General features: G+C 47.7%; 1 protein-coding gene across 1 annotated transcript in view; it reads left to right on the forward strand.

The window, feature by feature from the left end:
- The first annotated feature begins 581 nt into the window (after window positions 1-581).
- Window positions 582-23,784, forward strand: part of KCNIP1 (potassium voltage-gated channel interacting protein 1) — a 346,247-nt gene continuing 323,044 nt past the window's right edge. The window contains exon 1 of the mRNA XM_040444665.1: window positions 582-861. Within this exon, the coding sequence (XP_040300599.1) occupies window positions 774-861 (88 nt within the window). The 5' untranslated portion in view covers window positions 582-773. The remainder of the gene's footprint in view (window positions 862-23,784) is intronic.

Here is a 23,784-nt window from a genome sequence, read left to right on the forward strand (position 1 = left end):
GGGGGGGGCAGTGCGCCTCGAGCCGGAGGCAGTCGAGGCATTGGCCTTCCAAGTCATGGAGGCAGCCACCCCTGCTGCAGGTGCCCAAGGAACCTCACAGGGCAGCTCGCCGGGGCTCCGGCTCAGCCCGACTTCATGATGCAAACCAGGCTGCTCGGCTGCTGGCTGCCTGTAAACTTTCCACTGAGTGCCGAGCCGCGGCTTTCGGCTCTGTGGGGAGTTCACCCACATCCCGATCAAGGCAGGGAGAATTGATCTATTAGATTAACCAGGAAGGAAAGAGCGGGAGAGCAAGCAGGAGCTGCTGAGCGGAGTGTTTTTGCGTAGCTGTCCCCTCCCTTCTGACTCGAGTATTAATTGCTACATTACCACTGCCATGTAAGAAAGACAGCAAAGCCTGGGAGAGCTCCAGCTCCTCCCTCCCTGCTCCGCTCAGCCTCACTCCTCCTTGGTGCCTTCGGAGCACCCTGTGCCCTGGCAGTGTGTCCCGCTCCCAGCCTTGGCATCCCGAGGTCCTCGCCTGGTGAGGACTTGAGTGGACAGCAGGAGGGGGTGGAGGGAGGGAGGGAGGAAGGGAGCAAACATCGTGCCCTGCAGGCTTTCTGGATGCAGAAGCCAGACTCACTGCAGAGGCAGCTGTTCTGTTCCCAGAGCTTCTGGGGTACATCCGGCTCTCAGGGGTTGCCTAGGCGGGCTCCAAGTTCCAGGATCGCACAAGGTGGGTGCCTTCCCTTCTGGGCGCTCACAGCAGAGCCTACCTTCCCTCTGCCACCATGAGCGGCTGTTCCAAAAGATGCAAGCTTGGGTTCGTGAAATTTGCCCAGACCATCTTTAAGCTCATCACTGGGACCCTCAGCAAAGGTAGGGAGCCTGGCCTTGACCCTCGTCTTGTGTCTTAATGTGGCCTGGCTGGCCAAAGTGGCAAGTGCCTTGGTGTGGCGACTGTGGCCGTTCTGGTGTGCCGGGGTCTCAGAGGAGGGTGGGGGGAAATGGGTGGCTGGGATTCGGGGTCGCTGGCAACCCGGGCTCCGGCTCTAAGCAGGCAGGCACCGTGCCAGGGAGCTCAGCCGGCCGTAATTGCCTGGAACTTTGGAAATGGATTTGGTGGTGTGTGACTGATTGGTTACAGGCGAGCAGAGGGACAGAGCCCTTCCCAGAGCACTGGAAGCTGCTTAGCGTGACTAGAGTTTCAAGAAGTTATCCAGGGAGCGTTGTGTCTTGTTGATAAAGGAGAGATTTGATGCGGTGGGCTGGGAGTAATTTTGCAGAACAGAGACGTTTGAGGAGGCCAGCAGGAGATGGCAGCAGGAGTGGGATCCACCATGCCCTGGTGAACACAGGATTCGGATTCCCATCAGCTCTGGGTCTGGTGTGCCAAGAGCTTTCTCTCACTGAGTCCCAGGGTCCTGCGTTTCTGGGGCTTTGTTCATCATTCTGCTTTCCGGGACCCCTGTCCCTCTGCGGACCCTGCCTACGTCAATGTCTGCCTTCTCTACTTCTCCAAGAACTGGAGCGGCAGGGGGTTGGCAGGTTCCACTCCCTAGGCGGCCCAGAAAGGGTAGTTGTGAAGGGGCCCTGGGACCGTGTGTACACAAGTCAGCCCCAGAGGCTGAGGAGGGAAGGCTGACTTCTCAGGGCCGTTCCTATCTCTGGAGCCCCCTATTACACTGTGCCAGGGAAGGCGAGGCGCTCAGAGAGACTCTGGCAAACTTTCTGGAGATAACATTTAAAGAGAGAGCAGCAGCATGACGTGGTTTCACTGGCTGAAAAAAAGTATTTAAATATTCATGCCCTCTTTCAGGAGGAAAGAGTCTTTGGGGGAGATGCATCGGAAGCAGCAGGGAGGGTATTCAGGGAAGGAGGGAGGGACCCAAACCCTTGAAGGATTTGTTTTAAATGACAAGAAGAGAAGATAAAGGCTGCCTGTGGCCAGCTCTGATGACCTGGGGCAGGTGCTCTGGGCAGGCGGGTGTGGGAGGGAGGGACGTGGTGAGGTTTGCCTGTCTCCTTTCGCCCATCGGCACCCCTGCTCTGTCCCCACTACACTTCTGAAAGAGGGTGCTGCCCCCCAGGACCCTCAGGGAGACCGACGGCCCAATGCTGAGGGTCAGGCTGTGGGCAGATTTACTAGGGCCCCTGTAGGATGGACGGAGGTGAGGAGGAGAGAGCCAGGCTTAGAGGATGGCACAGAGTCCTCACCGAAATTCAATCCTTGCAGACAAATGGGATTTTCTCCCCACGTCATGGATTCCAGGATCTCAGGGTACAAGGGATGAGGGGCAGCCTCTGATTCCCAGAGGTTTAGCAAAAAGAGCTTTGACCTGGACTCAGGAAACCTAGGTCTCAACTCTGGCTTTACTCCCCATGCAAGCCGCAGCCTCTCTGAGCCTCAGTTTCCTCATCTGCAAAATGAGTCCATTACCTGCCATCTGTTTACCTCCCAGCCCTGTCGAAAGGATCCAGGGAAGCCGAGACACGGGATCCCTCTGCAGATGGCATTGCAATGAGCAGACGGGAGGGAGCCCGTCAGGGACTGAGATGGACGTGGGTCTGGAGAGGGTGACCCAGGCCATGCCTTCTGCAGGACCAGGGTCAAAGGGCCTTTAATGTGGCTGACCACAGGTGAGTCTGCACTCCAGGCAGCACCAGAGGGAGAGAGAGATCACAGCAATAAGGGTCAGTGTGAGAAAGTGAGTCAATAAGGGAGAGAGCACCTGCAAAAGTGTGGGGGGTGGGAGGGAGAGGGAGAGAGAGAGAGAAAGTGGATAGATGGCTATTTGAATTTGAATAAGTGAGCAGGAAGATACTGTCTTCTGCATATTTGCCTACAATCATCGCTTAACATTTATTGACTGAGCACCTACCCTGTGCCACGCTAATTGCTGGACACTGGACACACAGAGAAGATGACACAAGTCCTCCATCCAGCAATGTGCATGCTGTGGGAGCACAGGCTGAATGCACAGACCTCAGCTGAGATGAGGAGGGCAGAACCAGGCAGGTAGAAGCAGGTTGGCACTAGCAGAGAGTGGCATGGAGTGCCGGCCTCTGCAGAGAAACCAGGCAGCATGGCCCCCTCCCTCCCCTCAGAATCCCAGAGACTAAGATCTGTGGGACACAGAAAGGGCTCCACGGGACCCACACTGGGGACCTAGTGGCCACCTGGCCTTTCTCCGACCCGCCTCCTTACTGAGTTTCCTATAGCCAGGGCTCAGGGAGGCGGCCTCCAGAGGGTACCAGGGCAGGATTGTGTTTCTGCAGTCTGCAGCGAGCACCGACTGTTTACACAGCCCTGGCTCTGTGCCAGGCACGCGCTGGGAAACTGCTGTTCTGCCCAACCCAGGTGTTTGCTAAATATTTGTTAAATAAATGACCGTGGGAGCAGAGCCAGGACTGGAGCAGGGAGAGCAAAGAGAGGTCTTTCTTACGCATAGGCCAGCCCTGGGTGACTAGATTAGACCCTGGTGGACACATGACATTAGTTTAATGACTGCTGGGTTTGTGATTTCCCTTACTCCTTACTCACTGCACTGAGCCCTCACTTCACAATAATCCAACGCTTAGGAGGATTTTTCTTTCTCCCTTCCAGAACTGAGGAATGTAGAGGTGCCTGCGTGGCTCAGTCACTTAAGTGTCCGGCTCTTGATTTCGGCTCAGGTCCAGCCCTGCATCGGGCTCCATGCAGAGCCTGCTTGGGATTCTTTTCCTCCTTCTCTGTCTGCCCCTCCCCTGCTCTCTCGCTCTCTCTCTCTCTCTCGAAATAAATAGATAAAATTAAAAAAAGAAGAAGAAGAACTGAGGAATGTAAAGATTCGATAGGTAGGACCCGGTACCTGCTGCTGGTCGTGGGGGCAACTCGTTATTTCTTACCTGCCTTGGAAATACCTGGAGAACAGGGAGAGCCCATGACCATCCCTCCCTGTCCTTCCATTCCTGGATCACAGCCACCTGCCCCTGATTTTAGTACCCCTTTCCCACTGGTCTAAGCTAAAGGTGGCCCAGACTTTTCACAGGTGCCCTTTTCAGAGATGAACTGATCAGGTCCTCTTGCTCACACATCTCCTTGACCTTGAGCTTTTCCTTTATAGCTCTGATCACAATCTGCGATCCCCGTTCCTTTTAAAAACATGTTGGCTAAAGGCTGTCTTCCCTGCTGGACTTCAGCCCTCTGAGGGCAGGGATCACAGAGGACCCAGTGTCCAGAGCTACTTGTCATGTGCCTGGCCCGCAGTGACTGCTTCACCAATAGCGTTAAATGGACGAAGCAGCAACTCAGGGCACAGACACTGTTGAGGGTCCCCAGAAGATTTTAGAGTGGGAGCTTTCTAGAATGCACCGTTCAAGCTCCTGTCCCAGAGGCGCTCAGTAAAGGCTCTCTGTACTCTGTCCAGCTGCAGGACCTGAATCTGTGGCCAGAAGGTGAGCCTCCAGCCAGACAAATCATTCAGAACCATGCCTGAGCTTTCTCGGTATCTCAGGAATGGCATTTAATTGTCCCCACGAGGGGAGGCTGTGCAGGGGAAGACCTGGCACACCCATCCCTGCCCCTTCAGCTCTACTTTGATTTGTTTCACATACTGAATTTCTTTGAAATTTAAAGAACGAGTTTCTCTTGCTTTAAAAAAAAAGTTTGTAAACCAATTATGCAGAGGAAAGGACAATTGGTTGCCAGACTGGGGCATCCTTGGGTCCCCCCCGACCCCCCCCCGCACACTGGCAAGGAAGTCTCCTCCAGGGTCCTTCACCTCTCTGGCCTCAGCTACCTAATCTATAAAATGGAATCACAATGTCCTCCTTATAGGATTAAACAAGATTGTGTATATAAAGCTCTCTGCATATTAAGCACTCAGGAAATGTTTGTTGATGTGACTGCAGTTATTAGCTGATACTCAAGACTGTGAGCACCTCAGGGCAGGGACTCCATCTCACTAACTGCTTGTTTCTTCAGCGCTGGCACAGACTCTCAGAGTGGCCTCTCTAGAACATTCGATTCCCCTCTCCAGAACTTGCTTTCCTAAGGCCCCACCTAGTGATTGTGCTAAGACTGACCTTTGAGACATTTCCCACACCCGATTAGCTTATTAGATTAGATGTTAATAGCATGACTCCCAGAGCCGGGCCCTCCCCTGCTCTTTGAGCAGACACCCGGCTTGAATGCCTAGTTAAGCCACGGGTGGGAACGGAAGTTGTTCAGGCTCCACTCTGGTTGGGGAGGTTTAAAAGCCTATCTCCTTCTGTACTTTGGGAACTCATCCGTCACCCCAGGCACAGATGGTGAAGCCAAAGCCAGCAGGAGGGAAGAATCCAATCCAGGAGAGCTTCTAGTTGTCCAGGCCACCCGCACGGCTGCAGGGTGGGGAGGGGGTGGGAGGGCTGACCTTGTATGATTTATCTCAAGGACAATGCCCCGGAGCCCCGACTCCCCCCTCCCACGCAGTCAGTTGCTTCTCTCTGTGCTTCGGACCTGTCAGAGACATACTGTTCCTCTTGCCTCTTCCCCTCAAGAAACTAACCTTGAACTTGGCTCTGCCTTCAGGCAGGCCCAGCTTGAGTCCCAGCTCTGTCATCTACCAGCTGTGTGAGCTTGGGTGAGGTACACAGCCTCCCTAAGCCAAGGTTCCTCACTTTTAATTGGAGATAATAACAGTAGCAACAGCACAAGGTTGTTTTCTAATTCAGTGAGGACGATGCAGATGGCAGGCAAATGGTGACCCTGAACTTGCAGGGAGCTGAGGGTGAGTCCCTCCTTAACCTTTGGGCCCTAGGCACCTCTCTTTTCTGCCCCAGTGCTGACCCTCGGAATAGGTATTGCAATCACCATTTTAGCACATAAGGAAATTGACCTTTAATTAAGCCAGATGGCCTAGCTGGAAGTAAGTGGCAGGGTTGGCGTTGAAACCCAGGTCCCCCTGGGGCCAAGACCAGGTGCTCCATGCCACGGAGCTGGAGAAGACACCCCAGAGGGGATCTATCACTGGCAAAGAGTGCCCCCACCTTCCCACCAACTTTGTAGAGGGGTTTGCCAAGGACTGTCATACCAGCTGGGGCCTTTTAAGGAAGCCACCCGTCTTCCAAAGGCTTGTGACAAATTCCTTAATGTGGCATGGCCTGGGTTAAGAAATAAGCTTTATGGAGAAGAGAACACTCTGCAGGCCAAGGTCAGCAAGACATCTACATACACACTCTTCCAGCATCACTGTCACCTCTCAGGCAGTTACACTGGGGCCAGGGCACCCATGTTGAATGGGCTCCAAGTCCATGAGGGACCCTCTCCACCACGCTCCTCGCATGCAAGTGTGAGGAGTGGTCATGTCAGTGTGGAAATACACAGGGTTTTAGGCACCAGACACTCTGGAATTAAGAGACTCACCGTTTACTAGAATTCTCTGGGAAAGCAACGGCCCTGACCCTGGGAACCTTGGGGCCTGTGAGATGTTACAGAGCCCTCTGTGAAAAGGAGGATACCACCTGTCCCATGAGAAGCTCAGCTTGTGTGCACTTCCCTTTGCTGGGGCAGGAGAGAGTCCCCACCATCCCAGGTCACAGCTAGCTCCTGTCCTGGCAGTACAGGCCAGCACTGGGTCATGTTAGGACAGCTCTACTCCCGGGTTCCTTCCAGGAACCTCTGAGTGCTGTTTGTGCCTTGTCATAGGCAGAGAGTTCAGTTGCTGGGGGTTCTGGTCCATGCCTGCCCCTTCAGTCACAGTCAGTCCCTGCCAGTGTGGGGAATAAGCCTGCCTGTCTTCTCATCCTTGCCCCCTTACGCCATGCCCATCACTCCCTCACCCATTTGGCTGGCCATGTGCTCTCTGGGGTTCCCTAAGTCCCATAGCAGAGGAAGGTGGGGCCTCCCCCCGCCAGCCCAGGCTGTTCCTCTTTAGGGCCACCAGGCCTCTCTTCCAGATAACCCTGACAGTAGGCAGGAATAATTTGTTCAGGGCTGCTTACCTGGCACTGCTGCACAGACATCCTATTAATTTCAGGACCACGGGGGAGTGGCTAGTTTGTTCCAAATTAAAAGTAGCTAGAAATGGGCCCCTCTGGCAGCGGGGAGGGACACTGTGGGCTATGATAGTAAGACAAGGGTGGAGTGGATCAAGTCAGGTCTTAACTGGTCTTTGGAGACCTGGAGGTCACTTACCATGCCAGTGTGACCTTCACCTTCCCCAGTCCTCACAGGGTTACAGAATCTTCCAGGCACAGAATCCTTGAGAGCTGTTGATTCCCAAGTGTGGAGGTGGTCATGTGATGTAGCCAGGAAAGAAGGCAGCAAGATGCAGGGAAAGCCAAAGAATGGCTCTGGAGCCAGCCAGCCCTGGGTTCAAATCCTGCCACTGCCTCACAGGATAGCCTCGGATGAGGTATTTCCCATTTTGAGTCTATGTCCTCCTCTGGAAAGTGGGGCCAGTAATTCCTAGCACACGATGCTACCAGAAGACTGAACGAGATGGCACATGTGACACACACAGTACCTAGCACATAGCAGCTGCCTGGTAGAGGCCAGGTTCTGCCCTGTCTTCTTCTCGTGTTATGAGACCTTGCACTGGTAGCCAGGAGAAAGGAGGCATTGCTGAAAGGAGCGAGCTACGCGTCAAGTCCTCTTCCAGCTCTTTTCCGGATGTGCTGCTCCTCCAAAGCCACCCCCTCACCCTGACCCCATCACTCTCGATTACAACTTCCGTAATCAAAAACTTGTCAATAGCTGAAATGATCCTTTTCATTTAGTGGTTTATGTGTTTCCTACCCAAGCCCCATGAGGACATGAGCCCTACAAAGGCTCATGTGTTGGGCTTGGCTTCCATTTTTTGAGTGTCCAATGCATGTTGAATACACAGTGACTGAAAGCTTTCCCTGCCCAACAGCATCGGGCCATGTAGCTGGAGTTCCTTTTGGAGGCCTGGTCTCATCTTGCTGTTCTGAATTCTGTGCTGGAGTGTGACAGATGCGATCAATCAGAATGACCTTGATGACATGTTGGATCAGTGCAATCCAGACCAAATCCAAGGCTTTGACTCCCCTCCATCCCAGTTCTCATGTGCTCTGTGAGATTGGCCCCTCGGCAGCAGGCCCACACTGCCTGTCCACCACAGCTGACCAGTGTCCCCTCAGTGTCTATCTGCACCACAACCAGGAGGGCAGGGAGGAGGACCCAGGCTCTGAGGACCCCATGGAAGGGCAGAGGGTTGGGGAGAGGAAAGGAAGCAGAGATGAGATAACACAGGCTCCCCAGACCAGCTGGATAGAAGGGAGGCCAGGAAAAGATGTGAGGGAAGGTGTTTACCACCACCAGTGTCTGCCCTCCCTGTATTCCTCACAGATCCCCAGTCTGGAAGCAGAAGAAAGCCTGCCACCTGTTGGGGTCAGGGCAGGAAGGCCATGAACACAAAGCCAACCCTGGTTGTCTCTGGTTAAAGCCACCATATGTCCAGTCCATGTTCTTGGACCTACAGTGAATAACAGCTTTGGAGCCAAGCCTGAGTTCAAATTCAAATCTTCACATTTGCTCACTGAACAGGTGGCTATCTTCTCTGGGCCTCAGTTTCTTCATCTCTAAAATGAGGGAGTTTCTGACTTTGAAGTTCCCATCCAGTTTTAAAGTTTTAAGATTCGATACCAATAATCAAAATTCCCATCACGGCTCCCGCTCTGGGCCTGACACCGCTCTAAGCACTGTGCACGCACCAGAATGTGTGAAGGCGGGAGCTCCAGTTAGGCCCATTTACAGATGAGAAATTTGGAGCCCCAGAAAGGGAAGGCCAGGCTCTGGGTCATACACCCAGCATGGGACAGAGCTGTAAGTGGAAGTCAGGCTGTCTGTCTCCAAGTTCCGGCTTTGCCCCCCTCATTTCATGCCCTCCATTTCTAAAACTCAGATCCGGGATAGGAAAGCAATGAAGACAAAGCTGATGCCTTCCCAGTTTGGTCAAGATTTCTTTCATAAATCAAGGTGTTAAGACTTCTGTTCTGACTGAAGCAACACAATTCTGGACAATTCCCCTGACACCCTAGTCCCCCGTCTATACTGCAAACCAAAATTGGGGGCCAACTTTTCCAGGCAAACAACAGAAACTATGGGAGACCTGGACAGACAGCTCACACTACAAGCACAGGAAGGAAAAAAACAAAACAAAACAAAACAAAATAGCACCACCCTGTAAGCCTTCCTGTTCTAATGCCAGTCTGGCCAATTTCCACTTCTTGCTGGAAGGAGGTGGGTTGGAAGCAGAGGCAGAGAACTGGGCAGGAGTCAGGGAGAGAGATGTGATTCTGATGCTTGTGTCTGGAAGGCCGGGGTTAGCCTGCCCTAATTTTCTTTCCGTAATCTTTTGATTAACCCTGGACCAGTTTGGGTGGCATCATTCAAACATCTTTGCTTGGCAGGCAGAGCCAAGCCCAGGCTTGCTGCTCACTATCTGCAAACATCAGCTTGGAACCAGCTGTCATTCGGAGCCTGAGACAACAGGAGACACGCTGGGCCACAGGACGCACTGGCATCCTTGTGCTGGTTAACCCTGCCCATGCATCATTGCAAGCCCAGAAACAGCAGCCTGTCATTCCACACTCAACAGGAATCATGTAAAAAATAATAATTGCCATAATCCCTTGAGGGTTATTTATTTGCTGGGGCTTTCTGAGGATCCCTACCTTCAGTCCAATCTTAGCTGTAAGTTACCCACGCTCACTGTTCCCAGGATAGGAGAGGGTGGGGAGAGGTTGAATCACTTCCCAAGGTCACAGAGCCAAGACTGTGACTGAAGATTCCAAGAAGTGCTAAAGGAACACTCTCTAGGTCAAATCTCTCAGCACTGTCACCCCCTGTTGTGGACTGAACTATGCCACTTCCCCCAATTTATTTCTTGGAGCCCTAACCCCCAATGTAACTGTACTTGGAGGTAACACCTTAAAAGAGGTAATTAAGATTAAATGAGGTCACAGGGTGGGGTCCTGATCACATAGGACTGGTGTCCTTTAAGAAGAAAGGCACACACAAAATGAAAGAGGACAGATTATAACCAACACTGCAGAAATACAAGCGATAATAAGAGAATATTCTGAGCAATTATATGCCAATAAATTGGGCAATCTAGAAGAAATGGACAAATTCCTAGAAACATAAACTACTAAAACTGAAAGAGGAAGAAATAGAAAATTTGAACAGACCCATAACCAGTAAAGAAATTGAATTAGTAATCAGAAATCTCCCAAAAAACAAGAGTCCAGGGCCAGATGGCTTTCCAGGGGAATTCTACCAAACATTTAAGGAAGAGTTAACACCTATTCTTTTGAAACTGTTCCAAAATATAGAAATGGAAGGAAAACTTCCAAACTCATTCTACGAGGCCAGCATTACCTTGATTCCAAACCAAACAAAGACCCCACTAAAAAGGAGAACTTCAGACCAATTTCCCTGACAAACATGGACGCAAAAATTCTCAACAAGATACTAGCCAACTGGATCCAACAATACACTGAAAGAATTATTTACCACAAACAAGCGGGATTTATACCTGGGATGCAGGGTTGGTTCAATATCTGCAAAACGATCAATGTGATACATCACATTAATAAAAGAAAGAATAAGAACCATATGATCCTCTCAATAGATGTAGAGAAAGCATTCGACAAAATACAGCATCCTTTCTTGATAAAAACCCTCAAGAAAGGAAGGATAGAAGGATCATACCCCAAGGTCATAAAAGCCACATACAAAAGACCCACCACTAATATCATCCTCAATGGGGAAAAACTGAGACCTTTCCCCCTAAGGTCAGGAACACCACAGAGATGTCCACTCTTGCCACTGTTATTCAACACAGTATTGGAAGTCTTAGGCTTAGCAATCAGACAACACAAAGAAACAAAAGGCATCCAAATTGGCAAGGAAGAAGTCAAACTTTCACTCTTAGCAGACAAGATGATACTCTATATGGAAAACCCAAAAGATTCCACCAAAAAACTGCTAGAACTCATCCATGAATACCGCAAAGTTGCAGGGTTATAAAATCAATGTGCAGAAATTGGTTGCATTTCTATACACGAATAATGAATCAGCAGAAAGAAAAATCAAGGAATCAATTCCATTTACAATTACACCAAAACCCATAAAATACCTAAGAATAAACCTAACCAAAGAGGTGAGAACCTATACAATGAAAACTATAGAAAGCTCATGAAACAGATTGAAGACACAAAAAAATGGAAAAATTCCATGCTCATGAATTGGAAGAACAAATATTGTTAAAATGTCAATATTACCCAAAGCAGTCTACATATTCAGTGCAACCCCTATCAAAATAAAACCAGCATTCTTCACTGAGCTAGAAAAAACAATCCTAAAATTTGTACAGAACTAGGAAAATTCCGCACTTCAAAATGTATTAGAAAGTTCCAGACAATTCCAGACTTCAAGAGGTATTACAAAGCTGTAATCATCAAGACAGTATGGTATTGGCACAAAAACAGACACACAGATCAATGGAACAGAATAGAGAACCCAGAAATGGACCCACAAATATATGGCCAACTAGCCTTTGAAAAGGCAGGAAAGAATATCCAATGGAAAAAAGACAGTCTCTTTAGCAAATGGTGTTGGGAAAACTGGACAGCAACATGCAGAAGAATGAACCTGAACCACTTTCTTACACCAGACACAAAATTAAAGTCAAAATAGATGAAAGACTTAAATGTAAGGCAGGAAACCATCAAAACCCTAGAGGAGAAAGCAGGCAAAAACCTCTTTGACCTCGGCCACAGCAACTTCTTACTCAACACGTCTTACTCAACACATCTGAGGCAAGGGAAACAAAAGCAAAAATGAACTATTGGGACCTCATCAAGATAAAAACTTTAGCATGGTGAAAAGAACAATCAGCAAAACTAAAAGGCTGCCAACGGAATGGGAGAAGATATTTGAAAATGACATATCAGATAAAGGGTTAGTATCCAAAATCTATAAAGAACTTATCAAACTCAACACGCAAAAAACAAATAACCCAGTGAAGAAATGAGCAAAAGACATGAATAGACATTTTTCCAAAGAAGACATCCAGACAGCCAACAAACACATGAAAAAATGCTCAACATCACTCACCATCAAGGAAATACAGATCTAAACCACAATGAGATATTGCTGTCAGAATGGCTAACAACTCCGGCAACGAAAGATGTTGGCCAGGATGCAGAGAAAGAGGACCCCTTTTGCACTGCTGGTGGGAATGCAAACTGGTGCAGCCACTTTGGAAAACAGTATGGAGGTTCCTCAAAAAATTTAAAATAGAACTACCCTACGACCCAACAATTGCACTACTAGGTTTTTATCCAAAGGATACAGGTGTGCCATTTCGAAGGGGCACATGCACCCCAATTTTTATAGCAGCTCTATTGACAACAGCCCAAGTATGGAAAGAGCCCAAATGTCCATCAACTGACGAATGGATAAAGAAGCAGTGGTACGCACACACACACACACACACACACACACACACACACACAATGGAGTATTACTTGGCAACCAAAAAGAATAAAATCTTGCCATTTGCAACAACGTGGCTGGAACTAGATGGTGTTATGTTAAGTGAAATCAGTCAGAGAAAGACAAATATCATATGGTTTCACTCGTATGTGGAATTTAAGATACAAAACAGATGAACTTAAGGGAAGGGAAGCAAAAATAATATAAAAACAGGGAGGGGGCAAAACATAAGAGACTCTTAAATACAGAGAATAAACTGGGGGTTGCTGGAGGGGTTGTGGGTGGGGGGATGGGCTAAATAGACAAGGGGCATTAAGGAGGACACTTGCTGGGATGAACACTGGGTGCTATATGTAGGGGATGAATCACTGAAATCTACTCCTGAAATCATTATTATACTATCTGCTAACTAACTTGCATGTAAATTAAAAAAAAAAAGTTAAAAAATGTATTGAATTAGAAAATCATCCTCATTAAATACGTGTGTAAATAGAAAAAAAAAAAGAAAGAAAAGCATACATAGAGCAAAGGCCACCTGAGGACTCAGCAAGAACACAGTGGTTTTCTGCAAAGGACAGAGTTCTCACCAGAGAGGTCTCAACCCCGTCAGGACTTTAATCTTGGACTTCCAGCCTCCAGAACTATGAGAAAAAAATTTCTATGAAGTCACCCAGTCTGTAGTATCGTGTTATGGCAACCCTAGAAAAAAAAGTAATCTACGCTCAGAGACAATTCTCTGCATAGCACCCTTTCCCATATTTTTTCTTGTAGTAAATATACACAACATAACATTTACCATTTTTACCATTTTTAGGTGTACAATTCAGTGTCATTAAGTACATTCACACTGTTGTGCAACCATCATCGCCATCCATCTCCAGAACTTTCAGCATCCCAAACTGAAACTGTGTCCTCATTAAACACCAACTCTGCGTTCCCCCTCCCCCAGGGCTGGCAACCACCATGCCACTTTCTTTCTGTATAAATCAACCTATTCTAGGTACTGCATATTTGTCCTTTTGTGTCTGGCTTATTTCATTTAACAATGTTTTTAAGGTTCACCCATGTAGCATCAGAATTCCATTCCTTTTACAGGCTGAATAATGTTCCATGTATGGATATACCATAATTTCTTTTATCCGTTCGTCATTGCTATTCATCCGCTCCCATATTTTTAAAATACAAAAGAGATCCCATTATCCTCTTGCTCACAACTCTGCCTCCAGTGGTTTCTTGACACACCTGGGGTCAAGTGCAGACTTTTCTCTGGGGCTGACAGGCTTTGCTTGGTCTTCTCTCTGCATTTCTGTCTTCCACTTCTGATCTTCTCCCTGCATTGCACCCCAGTCACACCAGCACTGTCAGCCTCTGGACCCACACAGCTCCTGTCACCTCCACTGGACACTGGAGCTCACCTGGCTCTGTCTAGTACATCCCCTCCTGGGCAGCATTCCTTCCTTATCTCCCCCACCAACACACACACACACACACACACACACACACACACACACACAGATCAGGCACTTTCTGTCCTCTGACACCACCTTGTTTTTCTGCATAACATTCACTGCTCATGCAATGACATTACACATTGATTCACCTGCTTCTGGTCTGGCTTGCCCACTAAGAGTGGGAACGTGAGGGCAGGGACTCTTCTGGCCATCACCGCTTTCCCAGCAGTTGAGGCAGGGCCTGACACATAGCAAGACTCAGTGGAAGCTGAGGGGTTGACAAGGCAGGTGAGAAGCCCAAGGCCCAGGAGAAAACCACCTAGAAAGTGGGCAGCAAAACTGGCCTTGAATCTGAGCCTCCGAATCTTTTTTTTCCCCAGAGGCTCTGCCCTGCCTTCCTGTTAAAGAGCCTGGTTCTGTATTCCACCTTCCCATGTCTGTCTGTCCATCCACACTTACCTTTTGGTAAGCCCACCAGTAATCCTGCAATAGGGCATGAGGGTTTGAGCCATTTGTGTGACTCCTTAGCACCCCCATCCTGAAAACTGTCCCTTCCTGTCACTGCAGCTATGGGCCATTTAGTTAATCTTTGATTTATTCTTCCCATGGAAAGAGGGTAGTGTTGCCACAGGGAAAGGACTGGCACTATTTTTATTTTCCAGTCTGCCTTCTGCTCCATTCAGCTAAGAGGCTCCTCTGTGGGTATGTGAAGTGACCAGTCACCCGCAAAGGCCACTGGAGGCTACAGACAGGGCTGGCTCCCGCCGCCCCAGTGCTCTAGCCCGTGGAGATCCAGGATTTTCTGGGAACATGATTTTGGGGGTTCATCGGACTCTAAAGCCAACTATTACCTTTGGAAGCCATTTGACCTTCGGAAGTTCCATACCTCTTTGAGTCTTGCTTTCTGCTGGAAAGTGGACACAATAATATCAGTCTTGCAGGTTTATTGAGGTCATGCACATAAGTGTTTCATGCAATGCTGTGTCGGATAAAGAGCTCACCAATGATCACCTGCTTTTGCTTTTATGTGTTATTGCTGTTTATAAGGACTGAGGCTACGTCTCCTCTCATCAGTTGCCTAGTCAAACCTCTTGGGTCTCAGAAAATGGCTGGTTGACTGAAATCACCCATGTGGGCCAGAAGAGAGTCAGAGACTTCTCCAACATTCTCTTTGCCTTCCCATTCCCTATCTAGAATCTGAGAGCCAGCGCCAGAGTTTTACTCTAGGCAGTTGGGACAGGAGGGCCAGCATTCCATTCAGAGAATGAATGGACTGCTTAACATCCAGTCTTCAGAACTCATTCAGTCCAGTCCCTCCCCTGGCCCTGCCCATTCAAGAGTGAGCACTCTCCCCCGGGTGAAAGATAGACGGGCGGCAGTGAAACCCGAGCCCTATATGCTTCAGAAGCCTAACACCTGAATGTTCAATGTTCATCTCTTATGGCCTGGGTCAGACTCCCCTAAGGACACCTCTACCCTGGAGGCAGGAAGTTGGGCCCCAAATCTCAAAGCTTCAAGGGCTCTGGCAGGACATTTAGCAAATGCGGTGAACTGAAGGCCGGAAACTAAACAGGACCTGCCACTGCTTGCCAGCCTGTCTCACTGGGCCCTGTGATGTAGAACGGAAGCTGGCATGTGGCTCCCCAGCACTAACCAGTGCCTGTGCTTTGTACTTTGGACTCTGAGGTCCTCCTCAGCAAGCTGCCGAGAGCCTGGTGGTGGCCAGCATGTGAAGGGAAGATGAGGCCACTCGGGCAAGTGACCAGCATGAGGCTCTCCTAACACTCCACCCCTCAACCTCTTTGGTGTACAGGTGGGAAAACTGAGGCCAGAGCAAGGAACACCCTTGACTTAGGTACCTTGAGGCCGAGTCTGGGTGCTGGTAGCTAGGGACACAGGGATGAAGAGGTGTGGCCACCCAGCAGATGGGCTCTACAAGTCCACACAGTGACTTAGGCTGAGACAGAGCAAGGGCCCTTGTCTCTTTAGCTGTGACCCTGCACTCTTGACCTTGTGCCTTCTTCTTTAGCAAGGCCTCCCAAATCTCTCTTCCTTGCTCTGTCTTGTCTCTTAAGTTCCAGGCCTGCAGGAGACTCCCCAGCTGAACTGTGAGCTCATGGGAGACAGGGGCCATATCTTAGTTATTTAAGAATGTTCAACACTCACCCCAAGGCCTGGTACAGAGTAGGGGCTCAAAAGATGGGTGAATGAAGAAAGGAAGGAAAGAGGAAGGGAGGGAGGGAGGGAGGATAGATCATACACCCTTCTATTTAAATGCCTTCTTCCTGTGGCCTCTACTCAACCCTTGTAAAAATAAAGCGGACCTCTGTCTCCTGATTTCTCTCTGTTTCCCTCAATATGTCCCCAGTCTTGCACCCTGAAGTTATCTTCCCGACTAAATCCTATTATCATTTCTTTCCAGTGTCATTTCTTTCTCCTGTCATTCTCTTTCCATCCTCAGCACCGTCCCTGAAGTCTAAACCCTCTTCATGTCTTAGCTGCAGCTGCCTGCCAACTGCATTTCTTCCCATTTCTCCCTCTCCTGTCCCCTCCAAACCAGACAGAGAGATAGTCCACCCAACTCTTTGACCCTGGAGCCCTACATCTAGAAATCCATTCTAAGCAGATCATCAGACATGTGCACAGAGACCATCACGCAAGAGTGTTCAGCATGGTATTACGTTTTAATAGTGAACAACTGGAGATAATCTAAACTTCAGTTTAAAAAAGAGTGGGTTACCAACATTTTGGTTCATCTACCTGATGGAGTAATATTACATCTTTGAAAAATTATTTTGAGGACTACTTAAAAACAAGCAGAAATTCTATTAGGTAAAAAAAAAAAAAAATGGGGGTACCAAACTGTATGTACAATGAGGTTCCAATCTGTGAATATATATGTGCACAGAAAAGGGAAATAGAAAAGAAATAAACTGAAATCTTGGCATGGGTTTTAGTTGGACTTAAGGGTTATTTTTTGAAGTTCCTCCTGATACTTATCTGTATCACCTACGTTGTCTTCAATAAACATGTATATTTAATCAGACCATAAAGAAATCATTTGCTGAATAAACATCTTCAGGTTTTCAATTCTTCTCAAGACCTTCAATGAAAGTTGTGCCTTCCCTGGCACTACACCACGGCCTTCCTGTCCATGCTGGAGCACACCCTGAACTTCTAGGCCTGGCTCCCACAGCCCCTGGCCTCAGCCCACTTTTGATCATGGCTCGCCGTCTACTAGCACATTCTTCTCCAGCCAGACTGGTCCCCTCATGGTTTCCAAACCAGACTTGTGCTTTATGCCCTGGCCCTGAACCTACTCTCAAATGATTCAGAAACACACACACACACACACACACACACACAGACAAACAAAGAGAAAGAATGCAAATATGGCAAAATATTGAAAACAATTTGTGAACTAAGTACATGCTCCTAGTACTAATTTTGCAACTCTTTTATAGTTGGAGATTTTTAAAATTAAAAGTGGGGGGGCGGGGCGGGACATGAAGGAGCATTATAATGTGCTTCAAGGTATAGGCTTTGCTATGAAATAAGCTAAGTGGGCAGCAGTGACCTGAAGCAAGCTACTTACTTCCTAGGCCTCGGGTTCTTTGTCGGTAAAATGACGGTAACAAATATCATAGTGTATTTATGCCCTACGATTGCCTGGAGGATGGAATAAGTGTGCGCAAAGGGCTGGGTGAAGAGTCTGACACACCCTCGAGCATCGTGACCTATTAGTACCAGTGTTAAATATAGAAATCAGATTTTGAACGACGATGTGACCCATGATACTGTCTACCTCCCTGAGCAACTCAACCCTCGGATAACGAAGGGAAGTTCTGTGGCTCGGAAATCTTTTGCTAGCATGATTTTCTTCTTGCCTCTGGCCTGGGACAGCCAGAGAGCAGTACGGTTCCCACTGGCATCCGTACCTCCAGGTCTTGGCACAGTGTCTGGCCCAGAGGAGAGGAGGAAGCCAAGAAGTACACAAAACCCCAAATGAGGGACTTGAAGGGCTCAGGTTGTGCTTTCAAGAAAGTTCTTCTCATCATATACAAGCTGGTAATTTTGCTGATGCAGCCATTCTACTCCCAGGAGCCTTCCAGGAGATGAGGCATTACCTTGATAAATTAGCTGTGGATATAGGCGTCCTGCAGTTGGCATGGAAATACAATTTTGTTTCCAATTAAGCCTGATTTCTAGGCCAAAGTATTTGCCTGCCTCACACTTGGAGGATTATTCCAGCCAGATCTATTGTTGTCGATGGTGATAGTACTCCCAGGAAGTAGGCTTTCGTGGACACTGGCCCATCGGCCATTGAGTGGTTCAACCAGTCAGGGATGTGGCCTCTGTGTGCAGGTAACACTTTTCCTCAGGAGCTAAGTTTATGCAAGTAGATTCAAGAAAGTTCAACGTAAAGACAGGCAGTCTGTTTGTGGCAGAAATTTTTAAGATGGAGTACAGATAGAAACGGGTTGAGAGGGACGGAGAGGCAAGTTGGTCCTCAGTGGTACTCGCAAGAAAGAGAAGTGGGAATTTGCTACTAAGGAAAGGGGGCAGTAGGAAGCTCTCTGGGCTCAAACAGAGAAGAACCTGTATAATCAGAGGAAAGAGACATGTTTGTTCCAAGAGAGAATGAACATTTGAGGAGCATTTTCTCTGCGCCAGGGACAGTGCTGAGCGCTCCCCATTCAATACTGCACCGAATCATCACGAGCCATCTATAAAACAAACTATGTTATGTTCGTTTTCCAATTGAGAACATTGAGACCCAGCAAGATTCAATAAACTGCCCAAGGTCCCGGGCAATCCAGATTCAAACTCTCACTTTTGTGAGCTTTCTTCCCTACAGGTTCCCTCTCCAAAGACAAATAAAACACATAATTCAGAGCCATAAGGAGAAGGTCACACTCAGCTGAAACTTACCTCCCAAAAATGTAAAAATGAGAAAAAAGCTTTTCGAACGTGGCCCGAGAGAAAGAGTAAAAATTACTGATAGCTGAGTCTACTTGGGGAAATAATCTGATGGAGAGCCAAACAACACCCACCTCTGTTTGGGTTTATTCCCGTCTTCCCCACAAGGAGTGAGGTCTGAGAACTGGGAGTGATGATCCAAGATGCTGAAGAGGCTCACACAAGGTCAGGAGCTCAGAAAGCTCTGGCTACTCAAAATCAATGAAGTTCTGGCTTGTGGCTCAGGGAATTTCAATGGAGGGTGTATAAAACAGTGTTTAAAGACATGTATGTATAAGAGGTTTCTAAGAATATGACTACTTGAGTTGTCAATAGAGTCACAGGAAAAATTACTTAAATACCAAGAAGAGTCACATGATTCTTGGTATGGCCTGATTTTTATTACTAATAGCAAGAGAGGACTCCAAAGCTCTGTATAAATAAGCATGCTGTCAACTCCTGGAAAAATTCTAGAGTGGCTGAGTGTACTATTAAGCCAATGGTTTGGGAACAATTGGGAAAGAAAACAAGGATCACTGAGAGAAGTGTGGGCTCTTGAGAGAGTCATGTGAGACCAGCCTCTCTTCCATTCTGCTTTTTTTTTAAGTTTGTTTATTTTTGAGAGAGACAGAGACTGTGCTAGTGGGGGGAGATGCAGAGACAGGGCGGGAGTCGGGGGGAGAGTATCCCAAGCGGGTTCTGCACTGTCAGCATGGAGCCCAAAGCCGGGCTTGAACCCATGAAACTGTGAGATCATGACCCGAGCCGAAACCAAGAGTCAGATGCTTAACCAACTGACCCACCCCGGTGCCCCCCATTCTGCTTAATAGAGTGAGCCGTGGGACTGTTGTAGCCCCAGTGTCCCTGGGTTCCCATCTAGTGTTTAATGGGCTGCGGGCTGGTGGCGGTGGAGTCAGACAGATTGTAGCTGACTGCATGGCCCTTGTCTGTCTCAGTAATGCCCACATCAGAAGATTTGCAGGGCCTTTTTGGACACATACTCAACCTACATCTGTTCACCCTTGAGGGATGTGACTCCAGGGAGCCAGCTGAAAGCCTGGGCTCTGTGAGAAGGTATATGGAAGCATCCAACAGATTCCCAGTACTGACTGTGCTCTGCTCGGCATTTTCCGTTTGTTATAAGGAGCACAGGCTGCAGGGCAGGAATCACAGAACTTTGAGAGTAAGGTCTGAAGCCATACTGTCCAGGTTTGAATCCCAGCTCTGCATTTTGCTAACTTCTGATCTGTGATAGGCTAAATTCCTCCTCTGTGCCTCGGTTGCCTCATTTAGGATGTGAAGATAGCAATAGTAAACTAAAGAATATTGCTAGCATTAAATGAGCTATACATGTAAAAGCTAGGTAGCAAGGCCCTGTTTTTAGTTTGTGTGTATCAGGAAAGAGGGAGCTTGGTAAGGGGTGATGGAGATTATAAGAGATTAAAGACTGCAACTGAGGGAGAAGATGCAGCCTTTGGATAAATCCGCAACTCTGTCCACCCATCAGCTGGAAGTTGTTGGCTTTGCATCCATATTCATCCCTTCCCCATCTCCCAAATCCTTTAAGGAAGTTGGCTGAGGATCATCTGTTTTATGTGAGTGGGAAGGGAGAGTCATGGAAATCTAGGAAGCAGCTGAACATCTTAATATTATTGCGAACATTTTTGACCTTGCAAGCCTCCTCTGTGAAAAACACTACACTACACTGGGGTGAATTTCTCCGTCTTTCTGATCTTGCTTTGATCTTCCTCTTGTCCCTCCATGTGAAAAGGCAGCCACTGGTGAGGTACAGGATAGTTACACTTTGTTCAAACAGTATACTCCCAAACATTTCATATAATTCAAAATTCCCTAAATGCAACTCTACTCCAAAAGACAGGAGATAACATTTACGCACCAGCCTGTACTGTCAATTAGCAATAGAATGACTGCAGTTTACAATCCACTCACTTGAAAAACGAGCTTTAAAATTAGGAGAAATTCTGGATACATTGTTGATGGAGTGGGTCTGGAATCATTTCAATAATTCACAGAAAGATTTTATCAATATTTGAGATTGCACTGTTTTGAATTTGCGTAAGTTAGGTTCCTTCCTTTTTCTTCACTGTGAAAAAGGAAGACCTTGGTAATGGTGGGGAAGACTGGCAAGGATGGAAAAGTTCCTTGAAGGCAGGCAGTGGGTCTGATTGATCTCTGGCCTCCCCATCCCCTGTCTCTGATCCCTACCACATGGGCTGATTCCCAGGGGAGGGGCATAGAGGAGCAAGCCAGGTGCACCTCTCCAGGTGTGAGTCACTGGCCCGTGAGATGAAAAGCAAAAAACGGTGGAAACACAAGATGCTCATTAGCAGTGATTTATTAAGAACTGATGAGGGCTTTCTGCTCCTAGGCAGCTATTATCCCAAAAAACATTTTTCCTCAGTGTCTAACTTATCATGCTCAAATGCCCACTATTTCACGCTCATCCTGTACATGGAGTTCTGTGAGCAGCAGGCAGATATAATCCAGTCTTATCGACAGGAGGAGGGCATGTGTCCCAAGCCAATGAAGGTCACCATTAATGATGCATGGGGCACTGGGGGCTGGGCATTTTTCTAGAGGTACATGGCCTGTCCCCTCACAGGGGCTGTTTGAGTTTCTATGTATCTTAGCCCCAAATGCAGATGCATGAAAACCATGTGTGAAGGAGTCCCTTTAAGCGAGACTTATGGTGGGGACTTTTTCTTATTATTATTTATATCAAACTTAAATTTTTGAGATACTTGCAGATTCCCATACCGTTAGAAGACATAATACAGAGACATCCCATTGTATGCTTTGTCTAATTTCCTCCAATGGTAATGTCTTACCATTAGTACCATTACCATAGTACAATGTCACCTCTGAGGCTTTCTTAAAAGACTCGGAGGACTTGAGACTTCCCTGACCCCAGAAGGGAGAACCTCTGGGGAATGGTGCAGTCCCCTTGGAAGGAATGTCCCCAGATAAGAGCCTGGAGGGTATGGGGTATATCAGGGCTCTCTGGTTAGAAGTAAGAGATGTTCATGCAGATTACAGATGCTCTCCCCTCACATACCTGACTTGTATGAGAGCACCATTGGGTGCCAGGGACGTAGCACTAGTCCTTACCTGGTCCCTGGGGCTTTGGGGGACTAGGGCCCTCAGCCTTTCAGCTGCGTCTGCTCAAGTACTGTGGTTGACAGTCCTCTCTGGAATGACACACACAGCCCAGGGCTTGATTCCTAGCTCCTCACCTGCTATATGAATGACCTCGGCCAATGACATCTTAGAGCTTCAGTTTTTCATAGTATCTTATAGAGCACTTGCCATATGCCAGTCACTAGTCTAAGAAGCTTGTAGAATAACTAATTTAATACCAACAATCCTAAAAGGGAGATATTATTAGTTCCTATTTTGCAAATGAGGAAATTGAGGTATTTGTCCAAGGTCACCCAGCTAGTGAATGGCAGGGTTGGGTATTTGAAGCCAGGCAGTCCACATCACAAGTTCACATACTTAACCACTGTCCTGTGCTGTTCTCTCCTCTCTGAGGTAGGCTGAGTAGTACCTTGCTGAATTTCTACAAGGCAAACTGCTTAGCACAGTGCCCAGCATGTAATACATAAGCACCAATAAATGCTAGCTAACATTATCTTTGGTATAATTGCTTCTGGGAGCTTCTGAGTATTTATTTCTTATTATGGTAATTAATAATTGCTTCCGTTCTGGCCACCTACCATGTGCCAAACCTTCATTCAGCCCTCCCAACCACCCAAAAGGAGGAGTCACTTTTTCAAGATGAAACAACTGTGAATCTGAGAGATGAAATCTGGCAGAGGCAGAGACAAGATTTATACCCTGGGGCTGCGTCTAGAATCACAGCTCCAGAAGGAACTTCAGAGATGCCAGCCTAACTTCACATCCAGCTCAGGAACTGCACTGTCAAACAGTCATGCATCCATTCCGAAAAGCCCGGTGACAGGGCACTGCTTCTCTACACCAGTGGTTCTCACGCTTGGGGGTACCACAGAAGCCCCTTCAGCCATTGTTAACATACAGAATGCTGTCCCCCTCCTCCATCCGCCACCCCACCCCACTCCACCACACTCCCTTGGGCTGGAGCCGGGGCCTGAGAACGTGCATTTCTCCCAAGGCTCCCCAGAATGCTGATGTTGCTGGATCAGGGACTGTACTTTGAGAACCACCGCTCTAGGGAAACTTCTTGGAGTAGTAACAGTAGAGACGATGGCATCCTCCACTTATGCCCTTTTCATGTGTGAGACAGGCTTCCCTTGCAGGGCCAGTGCCTTATACTTACCTGCATTGTAAATTATGCATCCCCATCTATGTGGCTACCTTCCTTCCATAGAGGGCTCTTAAAATTGTATGTTCTCAAAAGCCTGCCTCTGATTGGAGCCCAACCCCTCCCCAGCCTACTTCCACCTGTTTGGGGACATGAGGCTCACCCTTCCAAATCTTCTTAAAATAATACCTACCGTTGCTTTTCTCATTAAAAACAAAACCAATGAAACCACACCTTCCTACTGCTGAAAACTTAGAAAAGTATGAAAAATAAAAAGAGGGATGAGGAAGAAAATGAAAATTAACCACCATCCCAATCCCTCTGTTAATATTTTGATGTATTTTAGTATATTTCCTTATAGCCTCTTGATGTATATATGTATATTTTATTGAAGTATAATTGACATGTAACATTACATCCGTTTCAGGTGTACAACATAATATGGCATATATTGCAAAATGATCACCGCACTAAATCTAGTTAACATCTGTCACCATACATAGCTACAAATTTGTTTTCTTGTGATGAGCACTTTTAAGATTTACTCTCTTAGCAACTTTCCAATATGTAATACAGAATTGTTAACTCTAGTCACCATG

Source organism: Herpailurus yagouaroundi, unplaced genomic scaffold, assembly GCF_014898765.1.
Source record: "Herpailurus yagouaroundi ecotype Mexico unplaced genomic scaffold, PumYag 29, whole genome shotgun sequence".
NCBI classification, from domain to species: Eukaryota; Metazoa; Chordata; class Mammalia; order Carnivora; family Felidae; genus Herpailurus; species Herpailurus yagouaroundi.